At 48.9% G+C, this 16,224-nt stretch overlaps 2 protein-coding genes across 2 annotated transcripts; one reads left to right on the top strand and one right to left on the bottom strand.

Moving 5' to 3' along the window:
- Nucleotides 1-5,050: 5,050 nt before the first annotated feature.
- On the bottom strand, nucleotides 5,051-7,325 carry MOCS3 (molybdenum cofactor synthesis 3). Its single transcript, XM_054274349.1, has one exon. The coding sequence runs from the start codon at nucleotides 7,323-7,325 to the stop codon at nucleotides 5,733-5,735; it is 1,593 nt and encodes a 530-aa protein (XP_054130324.1). The 3' UTR covers nucleotides 5,051-5,732.
- A 53-nt stretch (nucleotides 7,326-7,378) lies between these two features.
- Nucleotides 7,379-13,244, top strand: DPM1 (dolichyl-phosphate mannosyltransferase subunit 1, catalytic). The gene is made up of 9 exons (XM_054274356.1): nucleotides 7,379-7,497; nucleotides 8,010-8,109; nucleotides 8,777-8,810; nucleotides 9,210-9,286; nucleotides 9,397-9,422; nucleotides 9,713-9,808; nucleotides 10,300-10,368; nucleotides 10,655-10,769; nucleotides 12,783-13,244. The coding sequence occupies exons 1-9, from the start codon at nucleotides 7,391-7,393 to the stop codon at nucleotides 12,885-12,887; spliced, it is 729 nt and encodes a 242-aa protein (XP_054130331.1). The 5' UTR covers nucleotides 7,379-7,390; the 3' UTR covers nucleotides 12,888-13,244.
- Nucleotides 13,245-16,224: the final 2,980 nt, after the last annotated feature.

Raw genomic sequence — 16,224 nt, 5'->3', positions numbered from 1 at the left:
AATGAAGTTTTGACACAGAACTGCTGAATGATAAATTGCAGTGCTGCTCTCCCTCTCATTAGTGATGCTGCTCATGTCACAAAGCAGCTGAGAGGAATCATCCCTAACTCTCCCAGTGCTGGCAGCTCCCAGGTCAGCCAAGGAAAAGATGACTCAGTTTCTTCACTCATAAAGGAAAGCACGTTTTGGGAAATCAATAAATATTGATTTATTTATCCTCATGCAAACCAAACCAAACAGCACAATTGCAGGTGACTTTAATTTTAGAGAGGAGTATTTCTGAGGACAACATCCATGAGCAAAGTTAAGGCTGCAAAGCATTAAAGTGAGGGGAGGCTTCCAGGAGCCCTGAAATTGGTTTGAGAAAAATTTCCCTTGAGAGGGACCTGGGAAAGCCAAAGGTGCATTCTGTGCATTCTCCTCGCTCTCCAGGGACAGCTGCAGTGCTGCAGGCACCTGCACAGCACCGTGAGGATTCCAGAGCAATTCCCCCAGGGAAAGGGTGTCCAGGCCTTGGAGGGGCTGCCCAGGGAGGGTTGCAGTGCCCAGCCCTGCAGGTGTCCCAGGAATTCCTGGAGGTGGCACTGAGTGCTCTGGGCTGGGGACAGGGTGGGCACTGGGCACAGCTGGGACTGGATGTTCCTTGGAGGTCTTTTCCAACATCAGTGACTCTGGGATGCTGGGATTCTGAGATGCTGGGATGCTGAAATTCTGGGATTCTGGAATTCTGGGATGCTGAAATTCTGGGATTTGAGGTTCTGGGATCCTGGGATTTTGGGATTCTGGGATGTTGGGATTTTGGGATTCTGGGATTTTGGGATGCTGGAATTCTGGGATCCAGGGATGCTGGGATGAGGTACAGTTACATTTTTGCACGTTCCTGACAGGCAAAGCCAAAGGACAAGTGTTCCCTGTAAGCGCAGCTCTGGCTGTTTTCTGTATTGGTACAATTGTATTTATCACTAGGAGAGGGACAGTGCCCCAAATGCCCACCCGGCCCCAGAGGTGGCTCCGGGCTGCTGGAAGGGTCAGGAATCGCTGGGAAGCGCCCCGAACCCGGCTGTGAGTCGGTGTCTGGGGATGGCACGGGCTCCATCCCGGCAGAGCAGGACCTGCCCTATGCAGGGATCTCACATTGCCACCTACGGGCCGCTCCCGGCACACTCCTGTCCAAAGCACCGGCCCACTCTGAAAGGGGGGAGAAAGTGTTTAAATATTTGGGGAAGTTCTTTTTAATATCCAGAGGAAAACTTCAACCCACTGCACTGCAGCCGTGGCCTCTCCTTTCCAGAGCGGGCTGGGGGTCTGCAAGGAAACGAGGATGAAGATACCATCACCATCACTTCTGCAAGGGGGAAACTCCTGGAATTGGTTATGCAGCATTTATTTGGTTGCAATATTGACAAGAGATACTTTTCAAAAGGCCAACACAACTTTATCTGACTAAAATTAAGATTTTCCAGGTCACGTGGGCAATGTAAACACCTCCATCACTCGTACAAGAGCAGCCTGGTAAGTAAAGTTATGGTTTTATTTACAAAAGAAATTACAGAATCTAATTCAAGTGATTTTAAAAAAAGATATAGTCACCTAATTGAGGATGACAAGGCAGCAATAGAGAGTTTTAATGAGTGTCAATCACTGTCACACCTGCTACCTCCCACTACTCCAGCAGTAAAGTGAAACAGAGCAGAGTTTCAGAAGGGTGTCTGAAATGACAACACGCAAGTCCTGGAAATGACTTCGGTAAATTCTGCCCAAAACATTTCTGTCCCCCGTGTGGAATACACCTCTGGCTCTGCACATACATATGTGTCCATATAAGTACATATAAAAAGGGCAACTTTAAATACTTCAATGATTTTTAATAATTTCAGGCCCTTACATAGTGAAGTTCGAAGTGTGCTTCACAAAATGAGAACTTCTCAGCAGGGCCTGGAGCAGTAGGAAAAGGGGAATTGATTTAAACTAAAAAGGGTAGATTCAGACTAATGATAAGGAAGATTTTATTAATGTGAGGGTGGGCAGGCCTGGCACAGGTGCCCAGAGCAGCTGCGGCTGCCTCTGGATCCCTGAAGTGTCCGAGGCCAGGCTGGACAGGGCTGGAGCAGCCTGGGATGGTGGAAGGTTGGGATGGGATGGGATGAGCTCTAAGGCCCTCTCCCACCCAAACCATCCTGTGGTTCCATGCCTCCTTCCCCTGCTCCCGGGCAGGTAAATGCCCATCTGCCCAAGAGACTTCATTTCCCAGAGGACTTGCCAAGGAGCCATTTTAAATTTGGAGATAACCTTTCCTCAGAGCAGGGACTTGGTCTCCTAGCAACAGCAGGAACACCTTGAGAGCCAGAGCACAGCTTCCTCTCCCAGCAGGAGCATCCCTGTGCTGCTCCTTGCCCAGCGAGCCCAGCGAGGGCCAGGCAGCACCCAGCTGGGGTGCCAGGGGCAGGGCAGAGCCGGGGCACAGCTCTGCCACGGCCTGCTGGCCATGGCTGCAGCTGTACCCTCATCCCTGTGGATACCTTCATTTTAATCATCCCCAGTGCAGCCCAGGAACAGTTTCTTCTCTGGCTGGAAAACTTGTACACAGCAGAACTGCACTGAATTTGCATCAGCTTGCTTTTCTGCTGAGGTTCACATGACAGCCATCATTTGGGAGGGCAGCTAGTTTTTGCTCTTAGCAGGAGCAGGAAATAGCAGAATTGCAGGTACTTTGCAATGAAAAGCACCAGAGGGCAAAGCAGCACCGTCACAGATACATTTCAGTGGGCTCTGGATCAATCACATGGAATATATTGTAAAGAACAGATCAAACGAGCACAGTCAAGGCTAAAAGCCTGCAGAATGGGCAAACTGAGGTGATTTTCTTTTCCTGCACTGACAGCAGTGTCTCAGGTGCTTTGGTGCTGTCAGGGCAGCACAGAGGGTGCAGCTCTGGCAGGGCTCCCATCAGAGCAGGTGCAGTGCCCCAGTGCCCTGTCCAGGTCCCACAGTCCATGAATGTGAGCTATCACAACTTTTAGAACATCTTTATTAAATTGGTTCCTTGGAACCTGCTCACTGGAGTAAGATTTCAACACAACACACACAGAGCAGGGACTGGGGGGAAAGTGATGTGCTCCAGAGGAGTGAAGAATAAAACTTTGCAAACTCTGCCTTTCTTCTCTTTCACCTTATTCTGCTTTTCTCTGCTTCTTGTCCTGCCCTGTACCTATTTCCCCACCAAGATGTGGAGGCTGCAGAGTGAGGTAGAGCAGCAGGGCTGCTGTATTTAACCAAGCAACACAAACCACAAAAGGTTAATGCCACAAACCAATTTGTGGGTGCATTTTCCTGTTGTTTACATTGCTCCAAATTTTGCTACCGTAATCCACGTTAATATTCATCTCCATTTTCTTTTATTTCCCTGGTGGTTTTTTTTTTCAAAAGACCTGCACAACGATGGATTTGTACCAGGGACCTCAGCTCCTGCTAAGCTTGAATTGCATCTCTCAAGCTCGGGAGTGCTGTGGTTTATTAACTTGCAGTGCCACCTAGCACACAGCCCTCACATTATCCTTTCTGTAGTTTCACAAAGGACAGCTCAAAGCTTCCACATTTAAAAAAAGGGATAAACTTATGCTTGGAGTGTTTTAAGGACCTAATGCAAAGTTTTGTTTAGAACAGTGAAGTTTTTATTAGAAAATGCAGCCCCAAGACATCGAGGGCGAAGGCCAAGATCTGGTCCTGACCTCCTCCCTCCTGACAACAGAGCCCAGCCACGCTCAGAGCCCCCTGGCCAAAGCAGCTTCCCTTCATCCAGAGTCAGCACACCCAGCCTTCCCACAGGGCTCGGGCAGCAATGCAAACCACAAAGTTTTAGTGCTTCTCTAGAATTTCTAAGGAGAGCTTCTCCCAGTGAACAGAGACACCACTACATGTTTGGAATTGAAGCATTAAAGCAAGTCAAAACAAAAGATAAGCCTGCAATAATAAGAATGGTTTGGGCTTAGTTATGATTTTATGATCCTTGATTGTTCAGCCTATCTTCAAAGAGCCCAGCACTGCATTTACAGGAGAACACACAGGCAAAACAATCCTGGAACAAGGAAAGAGATTTCACACACAATTTCTACACACTCAGATTTAGAATCACAGAGCTTTTCCCTTCTCTCCAAGTCCTTGGGTTCCCCTTGCTTGGACTGACAGAAAGGAATGCCTTTGGGAGGGCAGAGGGACGTGTGGCACAGCACCCACCACGGGAATGACAGAATCACTGCTCCTGCTGCCGTTCACATTCCAGTCTCTTCTTGAAGTCACAGTGAAGAGAAATCACAGTGAAGACAGACAAATGTAAACCCAGGTCAGGCATTTCAGCAAGTCCCCCTGGTTTCTATCTCCCAAGAGAGGAAACCCCAGAATCCAGGCATCGTGACTGAGCTGTGTCTCCACAGCCCAAGGACTCTTGGGCACACACCACAAACACTGAAGTTTACTTTAACTCCTGGCCTTCCGTGTTTTCATTGTCCTCTAAAGTGCAAGATCTGACTCTCTGTTTACAAATTCACAGCTGTTCCTTCACGAGGCTAGAACCATGGCATGTTACAATGCAGCTGGGAGTGTGGCTGCTCTCAAATTTATTTTACCAAAATACACATTTTCAACTACTAATTATAATGGCACTATTCCTTTTTTCCCCCGGTTCAATGTGAAGATTAGTCATGACAGGTGTTTCTTTCCTCCTCAGAAAGTAAAGAAATCCATACCTTAATTAATATAAGGAGATAATTGCTATGTGAGGTGATGAGGCCTCAGGCAGCTCTGTTAAGCTATTTATTTCTCCTTCTCTTCATTCAGTAAGTACAGACACTCCCCAGATGTGCAGAGCTCTTCATGCCAGCCAGCAAATCCAGCTGGGGAGGTGCCACTGCCACAGCAACAGAGGGAAAACTCAGGAAACAGGGCTCTGTCCTTGCAGGAGGGAGGATAAATACCTAATTCTGCCCTCTCTCACCTCCTCATTATCCCTCAATCTCTCAAATCTTCTAAGCACTGATAAAAGCATTTTCTGACTGTTTTACCAACCTCCCGGGGTCAAACTTATGTCTTATTAACAGTTAACCTCAGTTTCTGTATTCAAGCTGGGGAATCACTGCTTTGCCATCCTACAAAGGAGGATGGATGGCTCTGGAAGTTCTTTACACCCTGGTGCTGTTCCAGTCCATAAATACACACAGCACCTACACAGAACTGAAAGGTGTTGGCCACCGTGGTCTCGTTAGTGCTGTCCTGGCAATTCCCTGTCACAGATTAAGTGCTGCAGACCAGCTAGGGATTAACAGTAATTATTTTTATTCATTTCATGCACTGTTTCAATGTGTTAAGCACTTCAGAGACTGAGTAATAACATAATTCCTGTGTTTTGCTGTTTTCCAGGTTACAATTGCTAATTAGGATATTCTCAATCATCACGTGCACAAGTCAGTAGTTATGCCAAGTTTTTACTATTAAATCATAACCGAGGAACTCTTTCCATATAACCAACACTTCCTTCCACTTTCATGGTCAGATTTACATTTTTATAAAAATAATCAGACAGCTACAAAAATAAGCATTTTTCTTAGGAAAAGAAGATAACATAAAAAAAGCAGTATGGTATTTCTGTCTGGTTTTCCCATGTGATATAGCCGTTACACAGAGGAGATGGAACCCTATAGAACTCTGAAGATATGCGGGTTTTTTCGCCATTTAAAATTCTAGTACTGAGGAAAGGTTGAGTCGATTTTAGCGGCCCAAGCCATGAGCCCCCCTTTGATATCCTTAGCTACCACAGAACCAAATTCTTCGGCGGGTAACTCCTGCAGAATTTTTACAGCCTTCTGGGAATCATTTCCTAACTTGCACACAACATACACGGGGAGCGGGGTTTGGCCGTCAGTTCTCTGCCTTTCCTCGCAGACCCTTTGCTGCAGGCGCTGCAGGGCGTGCCGCTCGCGGTCCTGCAGGCTGCGGAGCGGGACGTGCAGGGCGTGCGGCAGGCGGCAGATGTCCGCCTCCACCGGCGGCCGCACGTCCAGCAGCACGTGCGGGGCCCGCGCGTCCAGCAGCGCCTTGTACTGCTGCACCGAGAGCCGGTCGGCGGCGGGCAGCAGCTGCAGCGCCCGGCACTTGTCCGTGGCGCACGAGCCGCAGAACGCCTCGTAATCCTGCAGGCAGGTGATGCTGGGGCTGTCCCCGCACACGGCGCAGTCCGCCCTCCTCGGCCGCAGCTTGATGTTGCGGAACCTGCCCTCCAGGGCGTCGAACATCAGCATGGAGCCGCTGAGGGAGGAGCCCATGCCCGAGGCGATCTTCAGCACCTCCAGCGCCTGCAAGCAGCCGATGACGCCGGTGACCGCGCCGAGCACGCCGCCGTCGGCGCAGTTGGTGACGGCGTCGGGCGGCGGCGGCCGCGGGAACAGGCAGCGGTAGCAGGGCCCGCCGCGGTGGTTGTACACGGCCAGCTGCCCCTCGAGGCGCAGCGCGCTGCCGGACACCAGCGGCCTGCCGGCCAGCACGCAGGCGTCGCTCACCAGGTAGCGGGTGGGCGCGTTGTCCGAGCAGTCGGCCACGATGTCGTACTGGCGCACGAGGCGCAGCGCGGAGCGCGGCCGCAGCGCCCCGCGGTACGGCACGTACTGCACGGCCGAGTTCAGCCGCCGCAGCGCCGCGGCCGCCGAGCGCGCCTTGGGCCGCCCGCGCCGCGCCTCGCCGTGCAGCACCTGCCGCTGCAGGTTGCTCGTCTCCACCACGTCGTGATCCACCAGCCCCAGGCGGCCCACGCCGGCCGCCGCCAGGTACTGCGCCAGCGGGCAGCCCAGCCCGCCGCAGCCCACCACGAGCACGGAGCTCCGCGCCAGGCGCAGCTGCCCCCGCACGCCCAGCTCGGGCAGCACCAGCTGCCGGCTGTACCGCAGGATCTCGGCCGCGCTCAGCGCCGACCGCGCCGGCAGCGGCGGCAGCTCCGCGGGGAAGCCGAGGGATCCCTCCTCCTCATCCTCGTCGTCGTCCTCGTCCTCCTCGTCGGCATCCCCCGAGTCCCCCCGCGCCAGCTCGGCCGCCAGGCGCTCCCGCATCCCGCGGGCTCCGTCCTCATCCTCGGCATCCCCCGCGTCCCCCCGCGCCGGCTCGGCCGCCGAGGGCCGGCGCGCCCCGCAGGCCGCCTCGTCCCGCTCCCGCTCTCCGTCCTCCTCCTGCTCGGCCGTGTCCCCCCGCGCCAGCTCGGCCGCCAGCCGCTCCCGCAGCCCGCGCAGCTCGCGCTCCCGCCGCCGGATCTCGGCCCGCAGCCGCGCCGCCGCTGCCCCCGCCATGGCCGCCGGCCCCGCCCGCCCCGCCGGCCCCGCCGCTTCCGGCGCGGCGCCGCGTCACTGCCGCCATGGCGGCGCGGGGCCCCGGCCGCGTCTCCGTGCTGCTGCCCACCTACAACGAGCGCGACAACCTGCCGCTCGTCGTGTGGCTGCTGGTGCGCACCTTCAGCGACAGGTACCGGGCACGCCGCCGGGGCCGGGGCGCGGAGCGGGGCCGGGCAGCGCTGCGCAGTGCCAGCGGTGTCTGCGGGGCTGGGAATGCCCGGCCAGGGAGTGACCGGGGCGGACGGGTGGGGAGGGCAGTGCCGACCTCCGTGCGCACACGGGTGTCCCTGACCCGCTCCGAGCCGCCCGTCACTGGGCTGGAAATCCCTCCCAGAACATCCAGTCCAAGCCGTGCCCATCCCCACCCTGTCCCGGGCACCGAGTGCCGCCTCCAGCCCTTCCCGGGACACCTCCAGCCCTTCCCGGGACACCTCAGCCCTTCCCGGGACACCTCAGCCCTTCCCGGGACACCTCAGCCCTTCCTGGGACCCCTCAGCCCTTCCCGGGACACCTCAGCCCTTCCCGGGACACTTCCAGCCCTTCCCGGGACACCTCCAGTGTCCTGGGACCCCTCCAGGGATGGGCACTCCAGCCCTCCCTGGGCAGCCCCACCTGCTCATTGGGAAATCATTTTCCTTTCAGTGGGATCGACTTCGAAATTATCATCATAGATGATGGAAGCCCAGATGGGACGCAGGAGGTTGCTCAGCAGCTGGAAAAAATATATGGATCAGATAAAATAGTGAGTTGTGTATTCAGTAATGTTTCTTCTTTTTTTTTTTTTTTTTTTTTATTGGAAAGTACTGTAAGTCCTTGAGAACTGGGATGGATTCCCTGTATTTTTTCTTCACATGCTTAAACAAGTTGTTGTACACCACTTTAGACAAGTGTAAGCTCGAGACAGTTAATTCTGACCAAATAGGCAAGATCATGAATTGTTTGCAAAGCGTTGTCAGTCCTTGGTGCATTGCTGCGTGCTCCTGAGCAGTGACTGTGAGTGTTGCTGTACTTGGTGCAGGCCCGAGGGAAGATGGGGTTTGGATAAGACTTAATTTCATTTCAATTGACTGCAGGAGTAAGGAAATTGGAAAGATGAAAGCTGGGCTGGGCGTATGATCTATTTTTAATCTGTCTCATTGCATTCTTCAAGAACAGGAATTTTTAATTTATTTTTTTTATCTCTGTAATATATTACTACATAACCCTCAGTTATATACAAGATGCTGTCATTTACTTACTGGCAGTCAGATACTTTTCCAATCTGTTACTGTGTAAATGCCAAATTTTTTTAAGTATTTTTGGGCTAAGTTGCATTTATGAAGATTGTTTTAAGAAAAAAATATATAGGAAATTTCAGAGTCTTTTTTAAAACTGTCAAGTCATTTATGTGTTCTTTATATCTCCTGTAGCTTCTGAGACCCAGAGCAAAGAAGCTGGGCCTGGGTAAGTCCTTATTAACTCTGATTAGTAAAAGCAATTAAAGAATCTGCTGTATACTTTGATTGATTCAGTGTATAAAGGGCCAGAAAAAATCACAGTAAAGCCCAAAAGCAGAAACACATTTCCATCAAGTTGTTTGTAAACAAACAAGCTTTAAAAATGCACATAAAAATCCCAGTGTGTTTCTGAAAGCTTTCCCAGAACCTCAGAGCTGCCCTGAGCCCTGAGCCCAGGCTGGGGGTGAAGGATTGGTGATGCTTTGGAGCCCAGTCTGTTTCCTGAGGCTCCTGAGGGCAGGGGCTGCTCTGTAAATGACACTTCAGGTAGTGGCCCACCTCAGGTGCAGTTTCTGTGTGCATTGCTGTGTCAGAAGGTGAGGGCAGTTGTTTCTGTCTCCGTCAGGCACTGCTTACATTCATGGGATGAAGTATGCCACTGGGGATTTCATTGTCATCATGGATGCTGACCTCTCCCACCACGTAAGGCTGCGTGTCCTCTGCTCTGCTGCACTCTGCTGGAATTCACTTCTCGGTGCTTGCTCTTATTGTACCCCTGCCCTTTTTTCTGATCTGTCTTTCTTTCATTTCAGCCAAAATTCATTCCAGAGTTTATCAGGTAGGTGCCGATTATAGTAGGAGAGTTGATCTTTATAAATTATTTATGAGGCAGCATATGAAATTCTGTGCCATAGTGGGTAAAAAATAATGATTAGAGTCCCTGAGATAGCTCTTTATAAGAGAACAATTAACAGATGTTTGAATAATGCTCATAGCCACCCTTTGTCTCTTATTTGTTCAGAAGTTGGCAAAATACAGATTTTGTACAGAAAGAGTGATTGTTCTTACTTTGAAATTTGAACTTTGAAACATTCCTGCAGTTTTTCTGATAAAACCAATTGTTTACAGAAAGCAGAAAGAAGGCAATTTTGATATTGTATCTGGAACAAGATATAAAGGAAATGGAGGAGTGTATGGCTGGGATTTGAAAAGAAAGTTAATCAGGTTAGTACTTTTGAGCTCTTTGCACAGAAATTTGTTACTTGTAAATAATAATTCCATCCCTGTAAGCTGAGCTCCCCAGTCCCCAGCAGTGCTGTCCCTGCTGGGCACTGCAGTCACACCGAGCACCAGGAGCACCCAGCACTGGCAGTTCCTTGGTTCAAATCCACCGAGAAGGGCTGGAATGACACGGTGGGCTGGGAAAGGGGGTTGGAGCAGGGGCCTCAGGCTGGGACAGACATCCAGGGAACAAGCTGAGGCTGAGCCCTGCAGCGTGAGGGACACCCTCACCTGCCAGCTGGAATGCTCCTGTCCCTCCCAGACAACAGGCAGACGTTCATGTTTGTTGATTTATCCTGTAAAGAATCTGGAGCACAAGCCGTGTTGCAGTCTGATCTGGAGGTGGATTTGGATTGCTCCTGGTTTTTCATGGCTGGAGTAAGTGCCCATCTTATTGTACTAAACAACTCTGACGTGGATGTTTTCTTTCACAGTCGTGGAGCCAATTTTCTGACTCAGGTCTTGCTGAGACCGGGGGCATCAGATCTGACAGGGAGTTTCAGGTAGGGTCTGGTTTGCAATTCCTGAAGTTTATTGGAAATTAAGAAACTGCTGGATAAGGAACTGGAGTAAGAACGACAATCTTTACTGTGGACTGTGAAATCTGCTTGGAAAGGGTGGAAGGAACAGTGGATGAGATTGCAAGAACTGCTGCTCCCATGACCTCGTTAGAGAGTTTATAAATAGTAATGAGCTGAGTGATTGCAGTTCAGATTCCTACACTCTGTCTGGATTTCTGTGTTCCAGAAACTGGGCTTCAGGCTTTATTTCCTTTGGAATTGTTCACAGGCTGTACAGGAAAGAGGTCTTACAGAAGCTGATGGAGAAGTGTGTTTCCAAGGGATATGTGTTCCAGATGGAGATGATTGTGCGGGCTCGGCAGCTGGGATTCACTGTTGGAGAGGTATGGGGCCAGCTGGGATGGCACACTGTGCTTCCCTCCCGGGGGACACACATTGCTCACTTCTGGGTACTGCCAGGAAGCAGCCAAGATTTTAAATTAATACAAAGAAATGACATGTGTAGAGTTCTGTTTTTCCAGCTTTGTCAGGTGAATGCCAGACCTGAAGTGCAGTTTTTTATTCCCCTCTTCCTGTGGCCATTCCTTCTGCAGCACACAATTTTACAAGGTTCCTCAAAGGAGGGAGAGAAGTCAAAATACACCACAAAGCTGCTCTGAGCCTTTTCTTCCCCGCTTCCTGTTGTACAGACATCTCTACTCAAGTCTTTACAAATTATTTCATTTTTCCAGCAGCCTGATTCTATTTCAGATTCGTTCTCTGTCAACTATTACCTTGTTATTTTCCAACTTTCCAGCTGTCACAACTTTCTGCTTCTAAACTCCTTGAATGTGCTGTCTACAGTCAATGAAAAACCTCCATGCAATTGTTAGATTCTCTGTCTCCAGCAGCCTGCTGCCTTTTTTATTTCATTGAATTGCTCTTGCTGCATCTTTAGAGAGGCTTCACTGGGAATCTCTGTGCAGGAGAATCTCAGAGCCAGTTCTTCATCCTCATTTCCAGGACTATGAATTGTCAGAGAATCATGGTGCTTGTACTCCTCTCTCCAAACTTCCTGTGTGGCATTTCTCCACTGATACAGGGTAGAGCATTTCCTCACAACAAAGTGGAACAGCATTCCAGGGAAAAAATATTTCTTCAGCAGAGTTGAGAATTGAGATTGAGCTGTGCCAGTTTAAAAGGAATAAATGGCTGATGAGAACTCACACAGGCTGTACCTGGGGAGTTGCACACACATCTCTGCTGTTCTGCTGTACTTCACCAGGCGTGCAGGGCCCTCCAGCACATGGAATAGAGCCTGTGAGAGCAATGAGGGAACCTCTTGTGCAAGGAAGGCTGAAGCCCAGAAACAGCTCAGCGCTCAATTCCTGTGCTGAAGGGTAACACTGGAGTCCCCTCATTAGATGGGATATTAACTGTTCTTCATCCTGGTCAGGAAGTGCACTTGTGCCATCCTGCCCTGGCTCCATACTCAGTGACTTGTGCCCATTTCCTGCAGTTCAGCTGTGTGGAGTTGCCAGGACTGTCACTGGGATGGTCAAGGTGACACTGCTAAGAGAGCAGAGCCATTGCTGAGTCTCTGCCTGCCTTTCTGGGCATCTTCCTCCCATCTTCCTGTCCTGGGCTCTTTCCTGTCTTGGCCTGACCTGCTGGAATTGTTGGGGATTGGTTCCTCTTGCCAGATGATTTCTGGTTGACACTGCCAGCAAAACACCAAGCCAATTTTTTAGTGCCTATTACAATTGCAGTTCTTTGTTTTAGTTCCTGAAGTATTTCAATTTTGCAGACAAACATTATGGAAATGGTTGAATATTCTAACACAGAATGTCCTGTCACATGTCCCTTGTGTGTGCTCAGAGGGGTGAAAGCAGAACATTGCCAAAATCTCATGAGCAGTGAGTTCATCTGGACAGTGTCACTTTGTGAAGGAGACCAAAATTAATGTGTCAAATGCCTGTAAATGCTGCAGATAAGCTATAAAATGGCCAAAGACTGATAAAAACAGGTGTGGTACAATAGGTGCTGTCGTGTCCTGAAGTCATCTCGCAGCCAGGGTGAGGTGGAGCTGTTCTGTGCTTCCTGAGGCACTGACTCAAAGGCTCTGAGTTTGGCTGACAAGGGAGTGCTGCAGGCTTTGTGAGCTGTTAGTGGGTGGATCATCCAGCCATGAGTAATGCCTTTGGATCAGCCTGAAAGGTGCTAAACCAAGGCATCGCACACTCCCCAGCTGTGGGGCACCACTGCAGCCCTGGTGAGAGCTGCCACAAGGAGCCAGCCTGCTGCTTGCCTCCTCCCCGTGCCTGAGCAAGCTCCAGCTCTAGGGGCCTTCTTTTGTTTCCACAATTCCTGATGGTTTTGGTTTTGAACCTCAAAACCAATTTTGCTTGTTTCAACAGGTTCCCATCTCCTTTGTGGACCGTGTCTATGGAGAATCCAAACTGGGAGGCAACGAAATTGTCTCCTTCCTAAAGGGGCTCTTGACCTTGTTTGCTACAACCTGAGAGTTCATCCTAAAGTAATTTTGTTAGACAGATTTTCTGATGTCTGTGTAGATTTAAACATATAATGGCAAAAGCTTGATCATTTGTGTGGTGGCCAGGAGACCTGCTGTGACCTAACAATTAAACACCATCAACAACAAATCAAACATTCTGCAGCCCAGAATGCTCCTTCCGACAGAAATGGACTGTATGGTAACTAAAAATTAATAAAGGCTAATGCTTTTCTATTTTTGTAAGAATAATTGTCTTAATAAAGAACACAAAGCTAAATGATCTTTTGCATTTGGAGATGAATCATTATTCAGCAGAAGCTAAGGATAATTTTGAAATAAAGACAAGCAAGGACCAAAAAACCCTGGAATGTGTCCTGTCTTTATTCTGTGGTTTGTAGGTATTAATTTAAATAGATACTAATTAGTGTCCTTCCTTTCCCTCAGCACAGGTACACACTGTCATGAAGCAGCTCCAGAGAAGTGCTCATGGCTGGGGCAGTGTAAGAGAACTCAGAGTTCAGTGCTTTGTGCCTGGCCTGGGGAGAAGGAATATTCTTTGGATATAGGAAAGGGAACCATATGCATGGAGTCATTTTGTGTTCTGTGTGTTTGCCCAGAAGCAGATGAGTCCTTCCCTTCTTTAGAAACTAAACCCATGTAGAGTCTGTGAAGTGGGACCTCAGCAGCTTTAGGGAACAGAAGACCCCATTCACTCAGGGAAGATAGTGCAGATTTTTTCCTGATGCCAAGTTCAGTTTGCAAAGTGAATTCTGTATTTGCTCCAGATCCTGAGGAAGGATGTGCAAACAGAGCAATGCAAGTTTTTGTTTCATGGCCTGATAGATAGAGCCAGAACTCAGAAATTATGAAGTTCTTGCAATCAGATGTGCAATTGGGAGGAAGATGAGATTATTCCAATAATGGCTTTATATATCTGTATTAAAAATATAGAAATTATAGATACAAAGCCTCTTTTTTTTTTTTTTTTTTGTGGGCACCTGGGTCAGAAAATTAATGGTGTGACAGGAGAAGCAACAAGTATCTTAAAAATGTTGCTCATGTTTGTCTGCATTCCTTTAGCACACTAGATGCAGTTATGTTAGAAAATATATAGAAAGTCTGTAGATAAATGATAAATTTATATTTCGCATTTATCATATTGATAAAATAATGCAACAAAACTTGGAATAAAGGTTATTTTCTAGTGGACAGCTTTGGAGCTAGTTCTGTGTTCTCTAGTGGGGCTGTACAGATTCTGATCGTTTCTCCTTTGCTGACTGTCCAAAGCAAATGCTACAGATGGAATTTGCTTTCACATAATAAAAGATACAGATTTTAAATCCACATGTAACTGGATCACAGTGACCGAACTGTAGATTTTGTGACATTTGCCTGTACTTTTTCAGAAAATTATATACAATTTCATTTGCTGCAGACTAATCAGAGCAATAATGTACACAGAAATACATCTCTGGATTTAAGGGTCAGTGAAATCTGCAGTAAATAGGTTTTATATATTTATACCTCATTTGAAGGTTTCATAGGAAAAAATCATTATTTTAAGTTTAAAATAGTTACAAGGTTTTTAATGACCGAATAATGAGGGTTTAGGTATTTATTTAAATTTATATAATGCTGATCATTTTCTGAAATGCAAATTAAGCCTCATGAAATTCATCTTTTCCTCATTTTTATGTAGGGACATATAACAAGTCCAGTGTATGAATTATTCATCACCTGACTGCTGTGAATTAGGGTTCAGCTTTTAGAAGGTCCGTGGCTACTTTTTTAATTATGAAAATTACCTGGTAAAATTCCTTCATTTCTTGATGAGATCACGTTTGGAGGAAGGTGCTTTCACATATCAGTCAGGGTCACAGCACAGGAGCATTTTGTGTGCTGCAGTGTGTGAAAGTTTGAAATGTGTCAGGGCAGTCCGGTTTCAGATAAATAGGTGACATTTCTCACTATGCTTAAAGGCGATGGATTTATCAGGGAAAAAAGTGCTGTAAAGGAACAAAGCAAGAGCTCCATGGCATCAGGACACGAGCGAGCAAACATAATAGTGCCTGAAATTAGAAAAACTGGTCTCAGTCTGCTTCAGGAAGCCGCTCTGAAGGAAGTAATCCATGGATCCCTGGGCACAGGAGGCATCAGGAACATCCATGGATCCCATGGCACAGGAGGCATCAGGAACATCCATGGATCCCTGGGCACAGGAGGCATCAGGAACATCCATGGATCCCATGGCACAGGAGGCATCAGGAACATCCATGGATCCCTGGGCACAGGAGGCATCAGGAACATCCATGGATCCCTGGGCACAGGGGGCATCAGGAACATCCATGGATCCCCTGGCACAGGAGGCATCAGGAACATCCATGGATCCCCTGGCACAGGGGGCATCAGGAACATCCATGGATCCCTGGGCACAGGAGGCATCAGGAACATCCATGGATCCCTGGGCACAGGAGGCATCAGGAACATCCATGGATCCCTGGGCACAGGGGGCATCAGGAACATCCATGGATCCCTGGGCACAGGAGGCATCAGGAACATCCATGGATCCCCTGGCACAGGAGGCATCAGGAACATCCATGGATCCCTGGGCACAGGGGGCATCAGGAACATCCATGGATCCCTGGGCACAGGAGGCATCAGGAACATCCATGGATCCCATGGCACAGGAGGCATCAGGAACATCCATGGATCCCATGGCACAGGGGGCATCAGGAACATCCATGGATCCCATGGCACAGGAGGCATCAGGAACATCCATGGATCCCTGGGCACAGGGGGCATCAGGAACATCCATGGATCCCATGGCACAGGAGGCATCAGGAACATCCATGGATCCCTGGGCACAGGAGGCATCAGGAACATCCATGGATCCCATGGCACAGGGGGCATCAGGAACATCCATGGATCCCATGGCACAGGAGGCATCAGGAACATCCAGGCTTTCCTGCCTTAGTGGGATCTACAAACACACACATTTCACCACACACGCCATGGAAACCATTTGGCTTTTCCTAGCAAAAGAAAGTTTTGTGATCTTGCTGTTCTCAAAATGTTAGTAACAGACTATAGTGGAACAGCACTTCTAGAATCTTTGAGGATCAGGTGCTTGGAACTCCATATAATGTCTTAAATATTCATGTACTAGGGATTTATATAGTGGCATTTTAATTCTCAGTTCCTTAATACCATTGCAATACTCTCCTTGCCTTGTTTTGGCCACCACAAAATAGTGACTTGACATTTACTGAGAATTTTTCATTTTATGTCCTTGGCTTTACGGTTCCACATAAATCAGCTTTTCTTAATTACATCCATATTCATTT

This window comes from Melozone crissalis, unplaced genomic scaffold, assembly GCF_028551555.1.
Source record: "Melozone crissalis strain CALT ecotype California unplaced genomic scaffold, PUWL_Pcris_2 ptg000017l_1, whole genome shotgun sequence".
In the NCBI taxonomy this organism is placed as follows: Eukaryota; Metazoa; Chordata; class Aves; order Passeriformes; family Passerellidae; genus Melozone; species Melozone crissalis.
Note: the sequence above shows the minus strand (reverse complement) of the source record. Positions and strands in the feature narration are given on the sequence as shown.

Bases quoted from the DNA above. Each gene is read 5' to 3' on its own strand.
- MOCS3 (XM_054274349.1), bottom strand. From the start codon at position 7,325: ATGGCGGGGGCAGCGGCGGCGCGGCTGCGGGCCGAGATCCGGCGGCGG.
- DPM1 (XM_054274356.1), top strand. From the start codon at position 7,391: ATGGCGGCGCGGGGCCCCGGCCGCGTCTCCGTGCTGCTGCCCACCTAC. The intron at 9,287-9,396 runs GTAAGGCTGCGT...CTTTCATTTCAG, and splicing joins ATGCTGACCTCTCCCACCAC to CCAAAATTCATTCCAGAGTT. The intron at 10,369-10,654 runs GTAGGGTCTGGT...AATTGTTCACAG, and splicing joins GATCTGACAGGGAGTTTCAG to GCTGTACAGGAAAGAGGTCT.